Source organism: Chlorocebus sabaeus, chromosome 23 (assembly GCF_047675955.1).
Source record: "Chlorocebus sabaeus isolate Y175 chromosome 23, mChlSab1.0.hap1, whole genome shotgun sequence".
In the NCBI taxonomy this organism is placed as follows: domain Eukaryota; kingdom Metazoa; phylum Chordata; class Mammalia; order Primates; family Cercopithecidae; genus Chlorocebus; species Chlorocebus sabaeus.
In genome coordinates this window covers 13,998,683-14,017,376 of record NC_132926.1, presented here as the reverse complement: position 1 = coordinate 14,017,376, position 18,694 = coordinate 13,998,683, and the positions used below count along the sequence as shown (strand labels likewise).

The following is an 18,694-nucleotide window of genomic DNA, read 5'->3' as shown; positions in this document are numbered from 1 at the left end:
GAAGTATGGCAGTGCCCAGCTCTGCCCCTCTGCCAACTCTGTGTGAATAGTAGAACTCTTTGCGGAAACGACAGAAATCTGATAGAAACCAGAGAAAGCAAAAAAGGGAATGTATTGTCTTATTTAACTCCAAAGTCCTAAGATACCTACCTTCAGGCACAGCTGGATCCAGGGACTCGGATGATGTTACACAGACACAGTCTCTCTCCCTTTCTTCACCCTGCTTGCCTTTATGTTGGCTTTACTCTACAGCAGACTTTCCTGTCAAAGTGACAAGGCAACTCCCAGCAATTTGGAGCTTACACACTACCAGGTTAGCAATCCCTGCAGAAAGGGGGCCTACCTTTCCCAATAGTTTTAACCAGCCTTGGGTTTGAGACTCCCTGCCTTTTTTGGGTGAACCAAGCATTGTTACAGGGCAGCTAAGGGTGGGCAAAATTAGAATTCTCTAAAGATCTAGGCATGCGTCGTGTTTCCGGTGCTGTGAAGGGTCGGCGGTATGGGAACCAGGTGACTTGAAAGTACGAAAGGAGTGGTTTCCCAAAGACAAATTGGAATATTATTAACAAAAGAAGAACGAATTGAATACTGGTCAGGTAGAAAGAAACAGATGTCCTATGTACTATTTCAGCTCCCCCAGGGGTCCAGCAAAACAGCAAGACCTCTGTATTTGGACAGCCACTTCTTGTCCTCTCTGAAGGGGACCACTCTGAACCTTGGATCTGTTCCATCCTGCAGGAATGCCTATCTTAGATGGTCAGTCCTAGAGACACTAAAGGACTGCAGTGTTCCCTCTGGAGTTGAGCCGTTAGACTTCTCATCACAGAGCTTCCTAGCTCATCTGACTTTATCCAGCCTCTTGCTTCCCCCTTCCGCCGAAGCTCATTTTAGTGTAAAGGACAGAGCAGCCTGCTCAATGGGAAAGCAAGCTGCAGGACTTGAAAGAGGGGAAGGGAGGTGTCAGTAATGCAAGGAGGGTCTGATCATTGGATGTCAAGTTTTGTCACACATGCGTTTCTGAGAAGAGAGACTAGTTGTTTTTATCAGATTCTTAAAGGGATGTGGCCCGAAATTTAAGGAGCATTGGCATAGGGAAAGGGAAAGTACATCCAATGAAGCATCAGTCACTTCCCAATGTCCTGCGTATGGGGAAGCCTCTGCCAGGCCTTACCATACCATTTCATTCTCAAAGTACTGGAGAACAGCAGCTACAAAATTGTCTCAAAGCCAATCTTGATAGATTACTGTATACATGAATATAAATTTAAATAACTAACTACAGTCAGTCCTCCTTACCCATGGGGATTCAACCAAGGATCAAAAATATCCAGGAAAAAAAAATTAAAAATAATGCAAAATTTTAAATATAGTGTAACAACTATTTATATAGCATTTACATTGTGTTAGGAATTATAAGTAATCTAGAGATGATTTAAAGTATACAGGAGGATGTACATAGGTTATATGCAAACACTGTGCCATTTTCTATAAAGCACTTGAGCATCCATGGATTTGGTATCTGGGGTAGGTCCTGGAACAGATCCCCTGCAGATATCAAGGGTCACGTGTATAGGAATTCCTCCTGGGATACTTGGCTGGGGAACAAGCAAATCTAGCTAGATTTCTCTACGTGGAATTTTTGCTACACATCATGGTGAATTTTGTCCCCAGCAGTGTTCGATAAAGTAAGAAATGGGCCACATTGTCTGCAGGTAAGATGAACTGGGAGTTCAGAGTCCTCTGGTCTCAACAAGTATTGGCCACGTTTATGATTTGCAGTCTTAGGTGCATCATATCCTCCCTGGGCATCTGTCCAACCAGGTGAACAAACTCCTATCTTACCCTTTAGGGGTGGGGTGGCCAGGGCATGAGAGCTGATGGTACTTTGCAGAGGCCAAGTCCTAAAGGATGATGTCATGATTGTTGTTAGCTATTTGTAGCAGTATTCGTTGTTATACTGTGAATCTTATTTTGACTCAATGATGATAATACCGAAGGTCTATATAACACCTGGCAATGTATAAAGGGCTCTTAATGCTATGTTCTCACATAACCCACCCTATAGGTAGCATATCATCTCTGCCTTAGAGATGAGGATACTGAGTTTTAGAGCAGTTAAGGGATAAGGCTGCCAGCTCTTTCCTTTTACTGTTATTTAGTGCCTGCAGTATACCAGTCACTGTGCTAGAAGCTTGTGATACCAAAATGATTTCTTGAGAAATGGTCCCTTCCATCAGGAAGGCCAGAGCGAGCCAGGACTCCAACTCTAGGCCTTTGACCCCAAATCCACGGTTGTTCACACAGTGCCACTACCTCTCTCTGACTTGAGAATACGTGGTCAGTAGTTGTAGTCTTAGTGGTCCAGAACTGCCAGTGACTCAGTACTTGCTATGTGCCAGACACCCTTCCCAATCATTCTGATGAATGAGTTTTTCTTATCTTTAAGGCCTAGGGAATTGGCTCAATGTTACGTACCTAATAAGTGATCATGCCAGGTCATAACAACAGTAGCGAGGACTTACTATATGCCAAGTACAGTGCTTTGCAGGTTACAGATTATATCATAAAACCTTCAACCAAAATGGCATGAGGAAAAGGCTTTTGTTATTCCCTTCAGAGAGCTGAGCAACTTGCCCAAGACCACACAGCCAGTGGTAAGAGGTTAGTGCCTGGTGATGAATTCACATCTCTATTGTACCAGGAACAGGGCAAGGGCATTGCCTTGTTCGCGTCTGCACCCCATCCCTGCAGAGCCTAATTCCTTGTTGGCATATGGTAGGCACCCACATGTGTTTGTTTAGAAAAAAAATAGGTTCCTTGAGACGACATGCTGATCAAAGGAAGACAGTAACTGTCAAAGATTGCTCTGAGATGTCTGTTTCTTCATGGCATCTCCTGTTCCCGCAGTGCCATTAGGCACACCAGTCATGCTTGCTTTCTTGGCCCCCAGGATCGCCAACCTGAAGATCCAGCTGGCCAAGCTTGACAGTGAGGCCTGGCCTGGGGTGCTGGACTCAGAGAGGGACCGGCTGATCCTCATCAATGAGAAAGAGGAGCTGCTGAAGGAGATGCGCTTCATCAGCCCCCGCAAGTGGACGCAGGGGGAGGTGGAGCAGCTGGAGATGGCCCGGAAGCGGCTGGAAAAGGACCTGCAAGCAGCCCGGGACACCCAGAGCAAGGCGCTGACGGAGAGGTGGGACTGGGGTCCCAGGGTGTGTAGGACCTTCTCTCACTGGCAGTCTGTCCTCAGCCCCCAGATGGCGGAAGGATGAGGGGGCTCCAGGCCCCTGGGCTTCACCCTGAGCATGCTCAGTTCAGAGATCTCTCAGATTGCCTACATAGGAAATCAGGAAAGATGATTCGCCATCCAGTGCACCAGCTACCCTGGTACTTTGCATGGTGAACCATGCTACCAAAAAGTCTGCTTAGGTGCAGGTATTCAAAAATGTATCTTCTGACTCAATTAAGCCACATAACTCTATATAATTTAAAGCAGTCATTTTCCAATTTCTTGACAGTGATGCACATTTTATACTGTGACCTGACACAAGGTTCACAAAATAGTGCATGCTCTTTCTACCTGTGATGGTCCTCTGATGTTTTCTCTCTTCTACCTGTGATGGTCCTCTGATGTTTTCTGTCTTCTACCTGTGATGGTCCTCTGATGTTTTCTCTCTTCTATTGCATTTTGTTTCGTGCAGTTCATGACTCACCAAATTGATTTCACCCCATGCTAAGTAAGGGGTTGCAGTTTGCAGTTTGAAAAACACTGGTCTGGGTGGGGGTTGCAAACTGGCATGCTTATAGGAGCCAAGCAGGTCACAGAAATGCTGGAGACCCACCTGGCAGTGGTCTGTGTCAGACCAGAGTGCACAGACCCCACTGGTCTCGAGCAGGTGCTGTCTGTCTGCTGCAGCAAATGGGAGTACAGGCCTTGGGCTGCCAGAGCTGCCTGTACTTCAAACAAAAGAGTCGTTTGGATTTTTTATTTTTAAATATTGGGAACTAATCCAGAAGTTTTTTTCAAAAAATGCAAATCAGCCTCATCTGTAGGCCTGATATAACCTAAAAGCCACTGGTTTATATTCTCTAATTTAGACCTTATCATAGACATTGTCTTTGTTTATTTCCTTCAGTGTTCCCACCAACCTCCACACCCACACTGCACCGAATGCAACACTGTGCTCACCATAGGCTTTACGCTCTCCAGCTTCAAGTTCATTCATTCATTCTGTTCATCAGCCAATGTTTACTCATTCATTTGAGAAACGCTTTGCTGCACGGATTGTGTGTGCAAGGCAATTTGGGGGATTCAGAAATTAACAAGACATGGTCCCTGCCCCATGACCTTTAAATCTATTATACTTATTTTCACCATGTTTTTCGCAGGAGCCTTTATTCAGCAAGGTCCCTGCCCCTAAGGAGCTTAGAAGTGAAGCTGGTGATTTTCAAGTGTGTGTGTGTGGTGTGTGTTTGGAATATGAGCAAGGGAATTCCTTTTTCTAGTGAAATCAGAGGAAGAAGCCCAGCTTATGAAGCAAGTAAACGTGCCTAGTGCCTCAGTTGAAGCAGTTGGGAGTCCTAGAGATGCCTGTCTGTGCTCACTCTGTCACCCCACCATGGGTCTTCCAGGGAGCCTTCGAGCTCTAAGGCGCCCAGCCTGCAGTACCATCCTAGCAATTGAGTGAGCCCCAGTTGCACATGGCATGGTGCCAGGTGGATCAGGTTCACCAAGTTCTCGCCTAGCTTCCCATGGCTTCAGAGACTCTCTTGACTCGTTGATGGCGGGAATCTCTCCCCACTAGTTGCTTAGTCAGAACTGCTAGCAGTAATGTCCAAAGTGTATCCATTTCCTCTCTTCCGTTCTTCATTGGCAGCAGCAGCTGATTAGCCCTGACCCACCACCCGTTGGTGGGAGAAGGAGAAGGACAGAGCTTGAATAATTGGTGTTCTGCAGTCCTTGGAAGCACCTTGCTAGAAGTCTTCTTTAGCACCACGGCTCCATTATGCTTTCTCTGGGATTTTGTGCTTTGGGGATAAGGCCTGTGTCTGTATGCTCACATGCCTTTAGTGTTTGTTGAAAGAATAAATGGTTAGCTGGCCTAGGCAGATCCTTACTAGGCCTCTGTGTATATATCCTGGTCTTTATACCCATTCCCTGGGTTGCTCACTTGCTCCCAGACCCTATAACTGCCACTGGGAAGCCCTTAGCTATTCATAGTCCCCACAGCCAGCAGCTGAAGAGAATAGACTCATGGCAGCTTCACTCCTTGTTAGGTCAAAAGGAACACGCTTCTCACTTGCTGATCTTGAGCAAGTCATTGACCAATTTGGGTTTCACTTGCCTAATAGGGAAAAAACAGGATACATTAAGTCCTCACTTAACATTTGTTAGTAGGTTCTTGGAAAACTGTGACTTTAAGCAAAACTACATACAATGAAACCAATTTTTTTCCATCAACTTTATGTTTTATTTCTATTTTTTTTGAGATGGAGTCTTGCCCTGTCATCCAGGCTGGAGTGCAGTGGCACAATCTCGGCTTACTGCAACTTCTGCCTTCCGAGTTCAAGCAATTCTCCTGCCTCAGCCTCCCGAGTAGCTGGGATTACAAATGCACGCCACCACACCCAGCTAATTTTTGTATTTTAGTAGAAATGGGGTTTCACCATGCTGGACAGGCTGGTCTCAAACTCCTGACCTCAGGTGATCTACCTACCTCGGCCTCCCAAAGTACTGAGATTACAGGCGTGACCCACTGCAGCCAACTCCATCAACTTTATTAAAAAATGGCATTCTTTGATAACATGATGTACATCATTTTACTTAAAGTTGCAGTTAGCAAGAACTTATCTACAATGTTGAGGATTTACTGTAATTACATTAAATACATATATGGTCTGAAGGCAGACAGTTAGACCAGGCTCTTCCCTTCTGTAAAATTGTTGGTTTCTTGAAACTCGAATTGGAGGCTCTTAGGAACCCCTAAGATATACCACATGTAGAAGCTCCCATCCTGTGCCAGGCGGTAGCCTATACAATCTCATTTAAACCTCCCAGGAACCCTGAGGTTCATCCCCGTTTTACAAATGAGGAAAGATGAGGCTCACCCGAGATCCCTAAGTGCCAGAGCTGGGATTAGAAGACCACAGGTTTGCTAGCCCCAGAGGCTGTGCTCACTTTAGGGTGCTTGCCACTCAGAAGGCCTTCTGTTATTGCCTTCAACCCCCTCTTTCAAAGGTCTGCTGGCTCCTCCGGAGCAGTGAGTTCACATAGCTAGTACAGGGAGGCCAGAACCTCCACTCCTCTGCAGCTACTCAGCAGGCAGCTCGGAGGGCCTGGTAGGAGAGTACTTGGGGCAAATGCAGTGGTAGGGAAGCTGGAGCGCATGCAGGCAGACAGCCACGTGTGCCCTAAGAGGAGTCTAAGGAGGAAGCCCATAGGAATGGGGTACCATGCTCATGGCTGTGGGTCTCCCACAGTGGGGAGATGGGAAAGCTGCCCCAGCTGTCTTTGTGTCTGCAGCTGTTTCCTTCCAGCTCCATGTCTGTCTGTCTGTGTTCATCCTTCTGACTCTGGTATTCTGTTTCCCTTCTCTCTTTGTTTCTCATGTGTGTGTATCTTTATTTTTAGTGTCTCTGTTTCTCTCTTTCTCCCCTCGCTCTTCTTTCTCTATTCTCTCTGTCTCTCTCAAAATGAGATTATTATGCTCCTCATCTTCACACGACAGCCTCGCATTCAAGGTGCCTTTGAGGACAGGAATAGACACATCCAGGAGAGGCTGACTGCAGGACCTGCCAAACCCCGCTCACAAATCAGTCAGACTCACAGGCATCCAAACAAACCTCATCCTACCCTCTGCCTCCGCCTCCTTCCCGAGGGCCTTCTCCACTGCTCCCCAGAGCTGGTGTGCAGTCATGCAGGATGCTCATTAGTGCACAGGCTCCCTGGGCCCACCCCAGGGACCGATTCTTCTGGCCTGAGATGCAGCCCAGGTTCTTACATTTTTAACCACCACCCAAGGTGCTGAGCTACAGCTTGTGGGGACTCCAGCCCCATCTTCTGGATCTTCTGCCTGCCTCCATGCTTGATGCATTCTTGGCCTCCCAGCGTGTGCCAGGCATCCCACACATGTGCCATCTATCCTGCAAAACCCAACGCCACTGGGAGGTGGCCTCGGCACCTGTGCATTGCTAGCAGTAGCTAGCCCCTAATGCCAGGATGTCATGGCAGCCCAACTCCCAGACCCCTCATCATCCTGTTGAGGCTTCATTGGGGACCCACATTTGCTCCCAGCACACACTTCTGTGGCTTTTATCCCACAGAGAAGAGGAAAACCAAGGTAAAAATGGTGAGCCCCAGCTGCTCCTTGATCCTGGACCTCAACTGTTCCTGAGCTTTCCTTTATACTGGGTCAAGAGATTCCATAGCCTTGTTCATTCTGTTGAAAGTCAAGGATTTTGTTCATTACGGGTTCTGTCTGTCACCCCACTGTGCACCCCCACCCCAGCCTCAGGCAGGACTCTAGAAGAACAGTGCCAGGGACTGAGCTGACCAAGAACCATGCCAAGGCCACTCTGCCTGCTGCTCCTGTTGTCTTTTCTGTAATTTCATAGATTCAGTTGCCCAGTAACAAGCCCGACCCACCCCTCAACACTTTTCCATGGTGTCTAGAGCAAGCTCTGGTCTTTACTGCAGGGCGTGTGCTGGGGGCTTGGGTGTGTGGGTAGAGGGATGGCATGACTTGGCTTTTCCATGGAAATGAGCCCTTTCTAGGTTCACTTCCCAGTCCAGGGACCAGCTAGTCAGTCATCCCCTCTTCAGCAGGTTGACATGAGGGGATGGAGGCCAACAGTGGTACACATCTGTCCATGGAATGTATAATAACATACAGGTGTTTCAGCAGAGCTCATAAACTCTGCCTGCTTCATCTGGAGAAAAAGTCATCCATTCAGCAAATATTGAGCCTGTCTACACGGTGGGCACTATACTAGGTGCTAGGTGCTGAGTGAGCAAGACAGAGCCTCTGCCTCTCTGCCGTCCCCCTGCAGTGTGGCAGCTTGCAAACCTTGGTGTGCCTAAAGATCACCTGGGAGGCTTAACGAAAAGAGAGATTTCTGGGCCCTACCCCTGGGCTTCTTGATTCAGCAGGTCAGAGTAGGGCCCAGCAATGTGCATTTCAATAAGCACTCCCCACTTTCTGATGCAGATAGTCTGTGGGCCGCAAGCTGAGAAAGACTAGTCTAGTAGACACACGAGAGCAGCCCACGTCATGAGTTTGCGAGGGCACGGGCTTATTTGATAGGGTCCTTTATTTTGTAGTGGGCCCACTCCAGGGGTTGGAGAGCCATTCCAGGGACAAAGACACACCTGGAGTCCACCCAAGCTGCCCTCCATGGGGGATTTCAGGAGAGGTGGGGGCTGAGATATGTTTCTAAAGCCAGAGGTCTCTTCCGAACCGAAGGATTTGCCTCCAGGGAGATGGTTTACTGAACTGGGCTTTGGTGTCAGGCATGCCTGGGTGAAAATCTTTGCTTCCGGTTCTATGACATTCCATCATATCCACTAACTTCTCCCAACTCTCTGGTCCCATTCTCTCCAGCTCCTTTGCTGACTGTTGCCAGTCTATCCAACCTCGGAATGTTGTGTGTACTCAGAGCTTGGTCCTAGACCTTCCCTTGTTTTCGATTCTGTATTTTGCCCTAAGATGGTGCATGAGTCTGTTAAGGCTGCCATAACAACGTACCACAAACTGACTGGGTGACTTAAACAGTGGACATTTATTTTCTCACAGTCTGGAAGGTAAAAGTCCAAGATCAGATGTCAGCGGGTTGCTTTCTTCTGAGGTCTCTTCCCTTGGTTTGTAGATGGCCTCCTCCTCCCTCCGTTTCACATGGTCTTCCCCCGTGCCTGTGCCCTAATCTCTTCTTAGAAGGACACCAGTCATACTGGATTAGAGTTTGCCCTACTGACCTCATTTTACCTTAATTACTCCTTAAAAGCCCTATCTCCAAATACAATCACATTCGGAGGTACTGGGGCTTAGGACTTCAAAGTAGGATTTCAGGGGAACAAAAATCAAACCAGAGCAGATGGTAATCTCATTCAGGTGGTGATCCATCTGATAGGGACTGCCCCCCCGACCTTCATAGCAGCCCACCTGTTCAGCGTTCATACCCACATATCCATAATAGAGCTCTTCTCGTCCCCCGGGTTCCCCTGCCTCAGCCTTCTCCTCTTAGCAGATACCATCTGCAGGTCCACTTGGGTGCCCATAGCAGTAACCGCAGAGTCTTCCCCATTTACTCCCTCAGCCTCACCCGCTCCTGCAGCCTAGGCACTGTCTCTGTCTCTGCATTGCTCAAGCCTCCACCATCTCAGTTACACCTCACAGCCACCCTTCCTGCGTTCAGTCTTCAGCCTCCTGCCCATTGTCCTCTCCACAGTCATGGTGACCTCAAGATGACAAGGTCTCTGCTAAAGCCCCCGCTTGGAATGTTCTTTCCTCCTGCACTTTTCCTAGCCAACTGCTGTCCATTATCCATCCTGAAATTTCTCTACTAGTCAGGAATCTAACTGCTGCAAGAAACAGCCCCCAAAGTGTCTGTGGCTTCACACAACAGGCTTATTTCTTGTCCGTATAATGTCTAATTGAGTATGTCCGCTTAACAGGCAGCCTTCCATGTGGTCATTCAGGAACCCAGGCTCTTTCCATCTGTGACACCTCCCGCTTTGAGTCCACGAGAGTCCGTGCAAGAGACAGTGAAGAAGACACACCTACTTTTCTTAACTACCTGTGCTCATATCCCATTGGTCAGAATTTGGTCATATGCCCTGCCAACCCGGCCGCAGGGAAGGCTGGGAAAATGGTCCAGGGACAGGGCAGGGTACACACCGCCAGTCTCAGCCACAGAGTCACTTGGCTGGAAGAGGCTCACCTGCCAGTTCAAATTGGGCCTTTCCTTTTGTGTTCTTTTCTACCATTGTGTACTTTTTCTTGATGGACCTTGTCATACACTGTGTTAAATAGGTATTTGAGTATTTGTTTAATATCGGTTCTCCCCAGTAGAGTGTAAGCCCCATAAGAACAGAAACAAGTCCTACTGTGCTCACTCACTGCTTTATCCCCAGTGCCATGGGAAGGGTCCAGTACAAAATGGGCACTCAGTAAATATGAGATGAAAGAGGGAGGAAGGAAGAGAAGGAGGGTATGGTTGGGTGAAATCCTAATTCTGCCACTAATTCCACAGCTTTAGGTAAATTATACAACTCTAAGGGCCTCAATTTCCTCTTATGTAAAGTGGTAGAAGTCATTCTTACTATGCAGCATTATTGTGTGACTGAATTAAGGCAGTGTCCTAAGGTTCCTAGCAGAGTGCCTGATATATATATAGTGGGTGAGTGATACTACAGTTATCATAGGATTATCACGTATGTGGATGCTCTAGCTCCTTGGTTGCCATGGTCAAATGCTTGCGGAAAGTTCTTGTGCCTGTGGGTCTGGGTGTACGTGGGTAAGAGTGCATGCCTGTGCTTCCTTTCAGGGCATCCCTCTCATCCTTTCTCTCCCTCCAGGTTAAAGTTAAACAGTAAGAGGAACCAGCTGGTGAGAGAACTGGAGGAAGCCACTCGGCAGGTGGCAACTCTGCACTCTCAGCTGAAAAGGTGAGTGGTGGGCGGTGAGGCCACTGCTCCCCTGGGCATGGCCAGATATCGGTGTCCCCAGTGTCCCAGCCCAGGCTCTACCCTTCACTTGTCTTCCGTGGCTTGAGTGTGGACGTTTAGAAGCACAGCAAGTGGATTGTCAGCAGACTCAGGCGTGGCCTGGTGTGGCTAGGAATAGGGGTCTTGACCTATCCAGACTGATAGCACAAAGAAGGCCCCAGGCAGGTACTAGGAAGTCTTAGGAGACTTGGCTGGGTGTCATGGCTCACACCTGTGATCCCAGCACTTTGCGAGGCCAGGGTGGGTGGATCGCTTGAGCTCAGAAGTTTGAAACCAGCCTGGGCAACATGGCGAAACCCCATTTCTGCTAAAACTACGAAAATTAGCCGGGTGTGGCGGTGCATGCCTGTGGTCCCAGCTACTCGGGAGGCTGAGGTGGGAGGATGACTTGAGCCTGGGAGGAGGCTTACCGTGAGCCAAGATCGTGCCACTGCACTCCAGCCTGGGTGACAGAGCCAGACTTGTCTCCAAAAAGAAAAAAAAAGACTTAGGAAACTCACACTGCCACCTACCTGTACAACGCAGAGAAAGTAGCCTCAGGCCTGGGCCTCCATAAACAACAGTGCATCACGGAATCTAATAACAACATTTTTTTTCATTAGATTTTTTTTCTAATGGTGGCCTTCTCTTTGTAGTAAGTGATATTGCTTTTCAAATTACACTTAGGATGTAAAGTTTTCTTTAAGATAGATGTTTTAAAGTATTAAAACAGTAAGTTGGGGTGGGCGCAGTGGCTCACGCCTATGATCCTACCACTTTGGGAGGCCGAGGCGGGTGGATTGCCTGAGCTCAGGAGTTTGAGACTAACCTGGGCAACAAGGTGAAACACTGTCTCTACTAAAATACAAAAAATTAGCCAGGTATGCTGGCGGGTGCCTATAGTCCCAGATACTCAGGAGGCTGAGGCAGGAGAATTGCTTAAACCCAGGAGGCGGAGGTTGCAGTGAGCCAAGATCGTGCCACTATACTCCAGCTTGGGCGACAGAGCGAGACTCCGTCTCCAAAAAAAAAAAAAACAGTGAGTTGATTTCAAGAAAGACATTAAGAAATTTTTATTTCATAGTGGATTCAACTATGAAAAAATACACAAATGCAGTGTAGCCAATTGGAGCTTTGGGAAACAGATCTAGAGGAAAAAGTGAACTTTTAAGGCAGCTAACTTGAGTCCAAAGCCCAGCTCTGCCATGTCTTGATTATATGGCCTTCTTGGGGTATCAGTTTTCCATGAAATGGGGGTGAAGGGTCTACCCTAGAGATTGCCAAGCAAGTCTAGTGAGATCATGGTGCTTTCCAGAGCCCAGCAGAGGGGCTCAGGGGGCCCACTTCACTGTGTGCATCTCACTGTCCTTCCCCTCCCGGTGTCCCAGTCTCTCAAGCAGCATGCAGTCGCTGTCCTCAGGCAGCAGCCCCGGATCCCTCACGTCCAGCCGGGGCTCCCTGGTTGCATCCAGCCTGGACTCCTCCACTTCAGCCAGCTTCACTGACCTCTACTATGACCCCTTTGAGCAGCTGGACTCAGAGCTGCAGAGCAAGGTGGAGTTTCTGCTCCTGGAGGGGGCCACCGGCTTCCGGCCTTCGGGCTGCATCACTACCATCCATGAGGACGAGGTGGCCAAGACCCAGAAGGCAGAGGGAGGTGGCCGCCTGCAGGCTCTGCGTTCCCTGTCTGGCACCCCAAAGTCCATGACCTCCCTGTCCCCACGTTCCTCTCTCTCCTCCCCCTCCCCACCCTGTTCCCCTCTCATGGCTGACCCCCTCCTGGCTGGTGATGCTTTCCTCAACTCCCTGGAGTTTGAAGACCCAGAGCTGAGTGCCACTCTTTGTGAACTGAGCCTTGGTAACAGCACCCAGGAAAGATACCGGCTGGAGGAACCAGGAACGGAGGGCAAGCAGCTGGGCCAAGGTAGAGAGCACCATGCCCAGAGGGTGCGAACCGGGAAGAGGGAAGGAGATACTCTGTGCTCAGAACCCCCAGTGATCATTCTAGTCTATATTTACTGACTGCTTTCTGTGTGCTGGGTCTTTGTATGGCAAGTATATTTATTCAGTGGGATATTTATTAACTCAGTATTTTTGAGGTCCTGTGCGAAGGGTTTTTGGTAGTAGATTCTGTCTTCCAACAGACATTTAGCACCTTATAAAACTAAGTGTCAGGTCATCCTGTGCTCATGGATACACATGGATTCATCTATCCATTCATTGAACAGATACGCTGTGTGTCAGGCACTGGGTTGGTCACTAAGGATTCTGTGTTGAAGACACACAGGGTCCCTGTTCTCATGAAGCTTATGTTCAGATGGAGGCACAGGGAATGAACCTGCAACCAAACAAGCACTACAAAGGAAATAAAACAGGGAATGTGATCCAGGCTTTCATGTTGGAGGTGGGACTGCCGGGGCAGGTTGGGTTGTGAAAGAAGATGACATTTGAGGGTGTCTTGAATGGTGAGATGGAGCCAGCCTTGGGAAAAGCAAGAAATCTCTGAGGTCAGAGCAAGGGAATAGAAGGGGAGCCAGGAAGCCGTGAGTCAGAGGTAGGGGTTACCAGCGAGGCTGGAGAACTAGGCAGAGTCCAGATCCTGAAAGGCCTGGTGGGCTCTGCTAAGGAGTTTGGATTTTATCCTAATTGCACTGGGGACCCATGGGACTGTTTGAAGCTGGTAATATGAGCTAACTCCCATTCTGCATGGGGTCAGAAGGAACACTTTGGTGGATGTTGGTCGGGATTTAAATTGGAATCTTCAAAACGGAAGATGATGCTGACATTGACAGCTAAGATTTACTAGGAGAAAACCTTTTTATCTTTAGCAGCAACCACATAATAAATCATAATAGCTAACTTTTATTGAGGATGTGTTATGAGTTGGGCAATGTGCTTAATATATGGTGAAATTGGTTATTTCTATTCTGTCCATTTCACTGATGAGGAATTGGAGATTCAGAGAGGTGATGTCACTTACCTTAGGTCACCCAGCCAACAAGCGAGGAAGCAGGGATAGGAACCTGAGTCTTTCTCGCCCCAGAACCCAACCCCTTTATTGTCATGCCTTAGGCTGGGAGGCAGTTCAGTGTGCACATTCATGCCAACTCCTGGTGCTTGGGGCCCCACCAACCCCATCTGGCTCTGGGTGTGAAGGTCAGGACTGAGTAGGGTGCTGGGTAAACTCACCTGGGCCTCCTTGGCTTTCTTGGCCACAGTAACAATAGCTCACAATAATCGTAGCTATGCTATATATAGTACAGGTGTTTAGGATTCAGGTACTTCTGTGCATATTTACTCATTTAAGCCTCACAACACCTCTGGGAAGTGTTTGCTATTTTTAATCTTTTTTTTTTTTTTTTGAGACAGAGTCTCACTCTGTAACCCGGGCTGGAGTGCAGTGGCGCCATCCTGGCTCACTGCAACCTCCACCTCCTGAGTTCAAGCGATTCTCCTGCCTTGGCCTCCCAAGTAGCTGGGATTACAGGTGCACGCCACCATGCCTGGCTAATTTTTTGTATTTTTAGTAAAAACGGGCTTTCACCATGTTGACCAGGCTGGTCTTGAACTCCTGACCTCAGTTGATCCACCCGTGTTGGCCTCCCAAAGTGCTGGGATTACAGGCGTGAACCACCAAGCCCTGTCCCTTTTATCCCCATCTTAAAGATGAAAAAAGTGAGGCACAGTGAGGTTAAAAGACTTGTCTGAGGTTAGTCCCACAGAGTGAAATGGCAAGACCAGGACTGGCACAAGGACCACCTGCTCAGAATGCACACTATTATCCATGTGCCAAGTTCTGTCTACAAAAAGCTTGTGCTCCTGGCTCCAGGTGAGGCCAGCTAGAAGCAGCCAGACCCATATTAGCCCTGTGGCTCCAGGCTTGGGCAGGAGTGCTGCTGCTGTGCCCAGAATTGTCCACTCGTGTGCAAGGGCCAGGGGGAGCATGGTAGGGAAATGAGGTTTCCTTGTTAACAAAGCATTTGAGTGCCAGTGTTTCCTTAGAAGAGGAGCCGGGAGATCCCTGGATTTCCCTCATCAGGAAGGGAGTCTTGCTGAGTGCTTTCAAAATAAAAGCAAGCACCCTACTATAGCAGGCGACAAGCTTCAGAAAATTGTTCCCTGGAGAGGAGGGGGTACAGGTGAAATGTCTAACGAGGCTCAAGGAGCGTGCCTCTGATGGCAATATTAAGCCAAGTCAGGACACTCAGACCCCAGCTGTGTCCTGTGAAGTGACCCCCTCCTCTCCCCTCCCCAGCAGTGTCCTTGGGGCTTGTGGGCCTAAGACAGCACATTAGGCTGGGCACACACAGGTCTCGGGATGGCATTTCCTTCGTGCCATCTCCAGAAGCCTTCCCTACAGCCTGCAATGCCAGGCAGAGCTCAGACGCTAAGCAGGTTATGTGATTAGTGCTGCTGTTCAGTCAGCAGACAAATTAATCTCCTTAAGTGGTTTAGTGGAGGGTGGAGATATGTGGGTCTGAAAGCAGGAGGTCTCCACGGGCTCAGCAGGCATGGGACGCAGGCTTGGCTTCCCCATCGCCAGCACTTGCCGTCTCCCAGACCCGCCTTGTCACCCATCGCCATCGCCAGCCTGCCATGCCCCAGACTCTGTGCCCCTCAATGCTGCGAGCCGTTGCCCTTCTCCAGTCTGTCCGCAGGTGCTCAGAGGTATTAGCTGTGACATTGTAAGATCTGGATCTGGCCTTCCCCCCTGCAAGGAGGGCAGGAACCGTCTTATTCATCTTTGTAGTTCTGAACATGGCAATGGGCCTGGCATGTTGTGGGTGTTCATTACTTGGGCAAGGAAGGAATGTGCAGCATGTGTTGAGTGCTCAGTTATGAGCCTCAGATCACAGACTTTCAAGGGCCCCTGTTAAGGGTAGGGAAGAGGAGGAGCTGAATTAGGAGCGGAAAGGGATAGGCAGTGGAAGAACGGGTGCTTAATCTCTCCCTTCTCTGTCCTGAGGGTCCAGGGGCTGTTATTTTGCCCCAGGTGGGTAGGGATGGATCTATTAGGTTGGTGCAAAGTAATTGCGGTTTTTGCCATTGAAAGTATAGATATCCACAGTGATAGGAACAGTAGTGGCAATAAGGATAGCTGTAATGAGTTGTGTAGAGCACTTTGCCTGCCTGCACCAATCTCTATGTTAAGGACTTCCCCTATAATGTCTCGCTGAGTCCTCTTAACTTGGATAATAAGAAGTAGGTATTATTATTATAGTAATACCTACTTCTTATTATCCAAGTTTTCCAAATGAGGCATCTGGGGCTTCACAGGATTAAGTCAGTATCTCAAGGTCATGAAGCAATAAGTGGTGGAACTGGATTTGAATCCAGGCAGACTCCAGAGCCTGGGATGGTAAAACACAAAATCACATGTGACTCCTTCCATCACCCTAAAGCAAACTTTTTAAAATTTTTTTTTGCTTTAGCATTTAGAGGTGGTTGGAATTTGGTGGAACCATATTTCATCCATAGAGAGTATATTAAAATGGGGAGTTCAGGCTCCCAAAATCCCAAAGTGTTGGGATTACGGTGGCTCACGCCTGTAATCCCAGCACTTTGGAAGGCCAAAGCAGGCAGATTTCTTGAGACCAGGAGTTCAAGGCCAACCTGGGCAATATGGCAAAACCCCATCTCTGCAACAAAATAATAATAATTTAAAAATTATCTGGGTATGGTGGCACATGCCTGTAGTTCCAGAACTTGGGAGGCGGAGGTGGGAGGATCACCAGAACCCAGAGTGGTCGAGGCTGCAGTGAGCCATGATCGTGCCACTGCACTCCAGCCTGGATGAGTGAGACCCTGCCTCAAAAACAAAACAAAATTGGGAGTTGCAAAGACAGTTTTCTGGTTCCTGAACCTGACTTTCCATTTTCCTTCTCTAGCTGTGAATACGGCCCAGGGGTGTGGCCTGAAAGTGGCCTGTGTCTCAGCCGCGGTATCGGACGAGTCAGTGGCTGGGGACAGTGGTGTGTACGAGGCTTCCGTGCAGAGGTGGGTGTCTGGGTGCTAGCTCTCTCTGTGGCCATGTAAGCCATGAACTCTGAATATCCAGAACCTAGGCCTGTGGGGTGGCTTAGGTTTTGGCCCCCACAGTGTGTGGGAGGAGCCCCAAGAGGCCATGACCCCACCTTCCTCTTGGCAGCCCAAGGCACAGACAGCATAACTTCTGGGGTTAGAGATGCTTCGGGTTTAGGGGAGTGCTAGTTCTGTGGTAGCTACAAAAAAGGTGTATGGCTAAGGAGCAAGCGCTAGAGAAAGGCCAGGCCCCTTAAGAGAGGAGTCCAAGCTGGGCATAGTGGTGTGAGTCTGTAATCCCAGCTGCTTGGGAGGCTTCAATGGGAGGATCACTTGACGCCAGGAGTTCGAGACCAGCCTGGACAAAATAGTGAGACCCGATCTCTAAAAAGTTTTTTTAATTAAAATTTAAAAAAGGACCTGGAGGGAAGCTGAGCAAACCCCAACTTTCCTTCCTGGGGATGTAACCCCAGTCTCCCAAAGCAGTTTGTTCACTGCAAGGAAGCCTAACTCCCCCTCCCCTGTTGCCTTTCAGACTGGGTGCTTCAGAAGCTGCTGCGTTTGACAGTGACGAATCGGAAGCATTGGGTGCGGCCCGAGTTCAGATTGCCCTTAAGTAAGTGACAAGGACGATGAGGATAGAAGGAACGGTCTGTGTGGGGTCCCTTCTTCATCCGCAGCATTCCCCTACATTTACCTTCACAGCCGCCCAGGGTGGAAGGCAGCACCAGCAGGACCTGCTGGCCATTGCAGCTTCTTAACTGAAGGGACGCTGATTCGTTCTTCACCTCCCAGCCGTCCGCTTTACAGATAGGAGAAATGAGGTTTTAAAAGACTTTATGACTTGGCCCAACTCACTGAGCTGGCTGGTGGCAGAGCCAGGACCAGGACTGAGACCCCCTGCCTCTCAGGGTGTTTGTTCGTTGTTGCTGTGGCTTTTGTCTTTCCATCCCATCTAGGTTTCATTGATCTGGATGGAAGTTGATCACTGGGGGCTGCAGCCCAGATTGGGTCAATACACACATGGTTGTTTTTTTTGTTTTCTCTTGTTGGGGGATGATCTCAATTTTTTTCTGAGACGGAGTCTTGCTCTGTGGCCCAGGCTGGAGTGCAGTGGCGCGATCTCAGCTCACTGCAAGCTCCGCCTCCCAGGTTCACGCCATTCTCCTGCCTCAGCCTTCCGAGTAGCTGGGACTACAGGCACCCGCCACCTCGCCCGGCTAATTTTTTGTATTGTTAGTAGAGACGGGGTTTCACTGTGGTCTCGATCTCCTGACCTTGTGATCCACCTGCCTTGGCCTCCCAAAGTGCTGGCATTACAGGCGTGAGCCACTGCGCCCGGCTTTTTTTTTTTATTTTTTGAGACAGGGTCTCAACTGTTACCCAGGCTGGAGTGCAGTGGTGCGATTTAGCTCGCTGCAACCTCTGCCTCCTGGGTTCAAGCGACTCTCCTGCCTCAGCCTCCCAAGTAGCTGGGATTACAGGCGTGTGCCACCACGCCTGGCTAACTCTTGTATTTTTAATAGAGATGGGTTTTCACCATGTTGGCCAGGCTGGTCTCAAACTCCTGACCTCAAATGATCTGCCTGCCTTGGCCTCCCAAAGTGCTGAGATTACAGGCATGAGCCACCACACCTGGCCTTCAGTATTTTTTAATAGGAATTAGTTGACAACATTACCATATCATGAAATTTCACCCACACTTATGGGTTCTTTTTAAAAATTCAGACAACTGACTGGGCGTGGTGGCTCACACCTGTAATCCCAACGCTTTGGGAGGCCAAGGCAGATGGATCACTTGATTCCAGGAGTTCAGGACCAGCTCAGGCAACATGATGAAACCCCGTCTCTACTAAAAATACAAAAAATTAGCTGGATGTGGTGGTGCACACCTGTAGTCCTAGCTACTCAGGAGGCTGAGGTGGGAGGATCACCTGAGCCTGGGAGGTCGAGGCTACCATGAGCCCTGAT

The 18,694-nt window shown here is 48.9% G+C and overlaps 1 protein-coding gene across 7 annotated transcripts in view; it reads left to right on the top strand.

Moving 5' to 3' along the window:
* The window catches only part of WWC1 (WW and C2 domain containing 1), a 173,304-nt gene that overhangs the window by 115,121 nt on the left and 39,489 nt on the right, over positions 1–18,694 (top strand). For all 7 annotated transcript variants that reach the window (XM_008015248.3, XM_008015251.3, XM_008015250.3 and 4 more), the window contains 5 exons: positions 2,951–3,193; positions 10,574–10,663; positions 12,091–12,626; positions 16,591–16,699; positions 17,259–17,339. In XM_008015248.3, the coding sequence (XP_008013439.2) occupies positions 2,951–3,193; positions 10,574–10,663; positions 12,091–12,626; positions 16,591–16,699; positions 17,259–17,339 (1,059 nt within the window). The remainder of the gene's footprint in view (positions 1–2,950; positions 3,194–10,573; positions 10,664–12,090; positions 12,627–16,590; positions 16,700–17,258; positions 17,340–18,694) is intronic.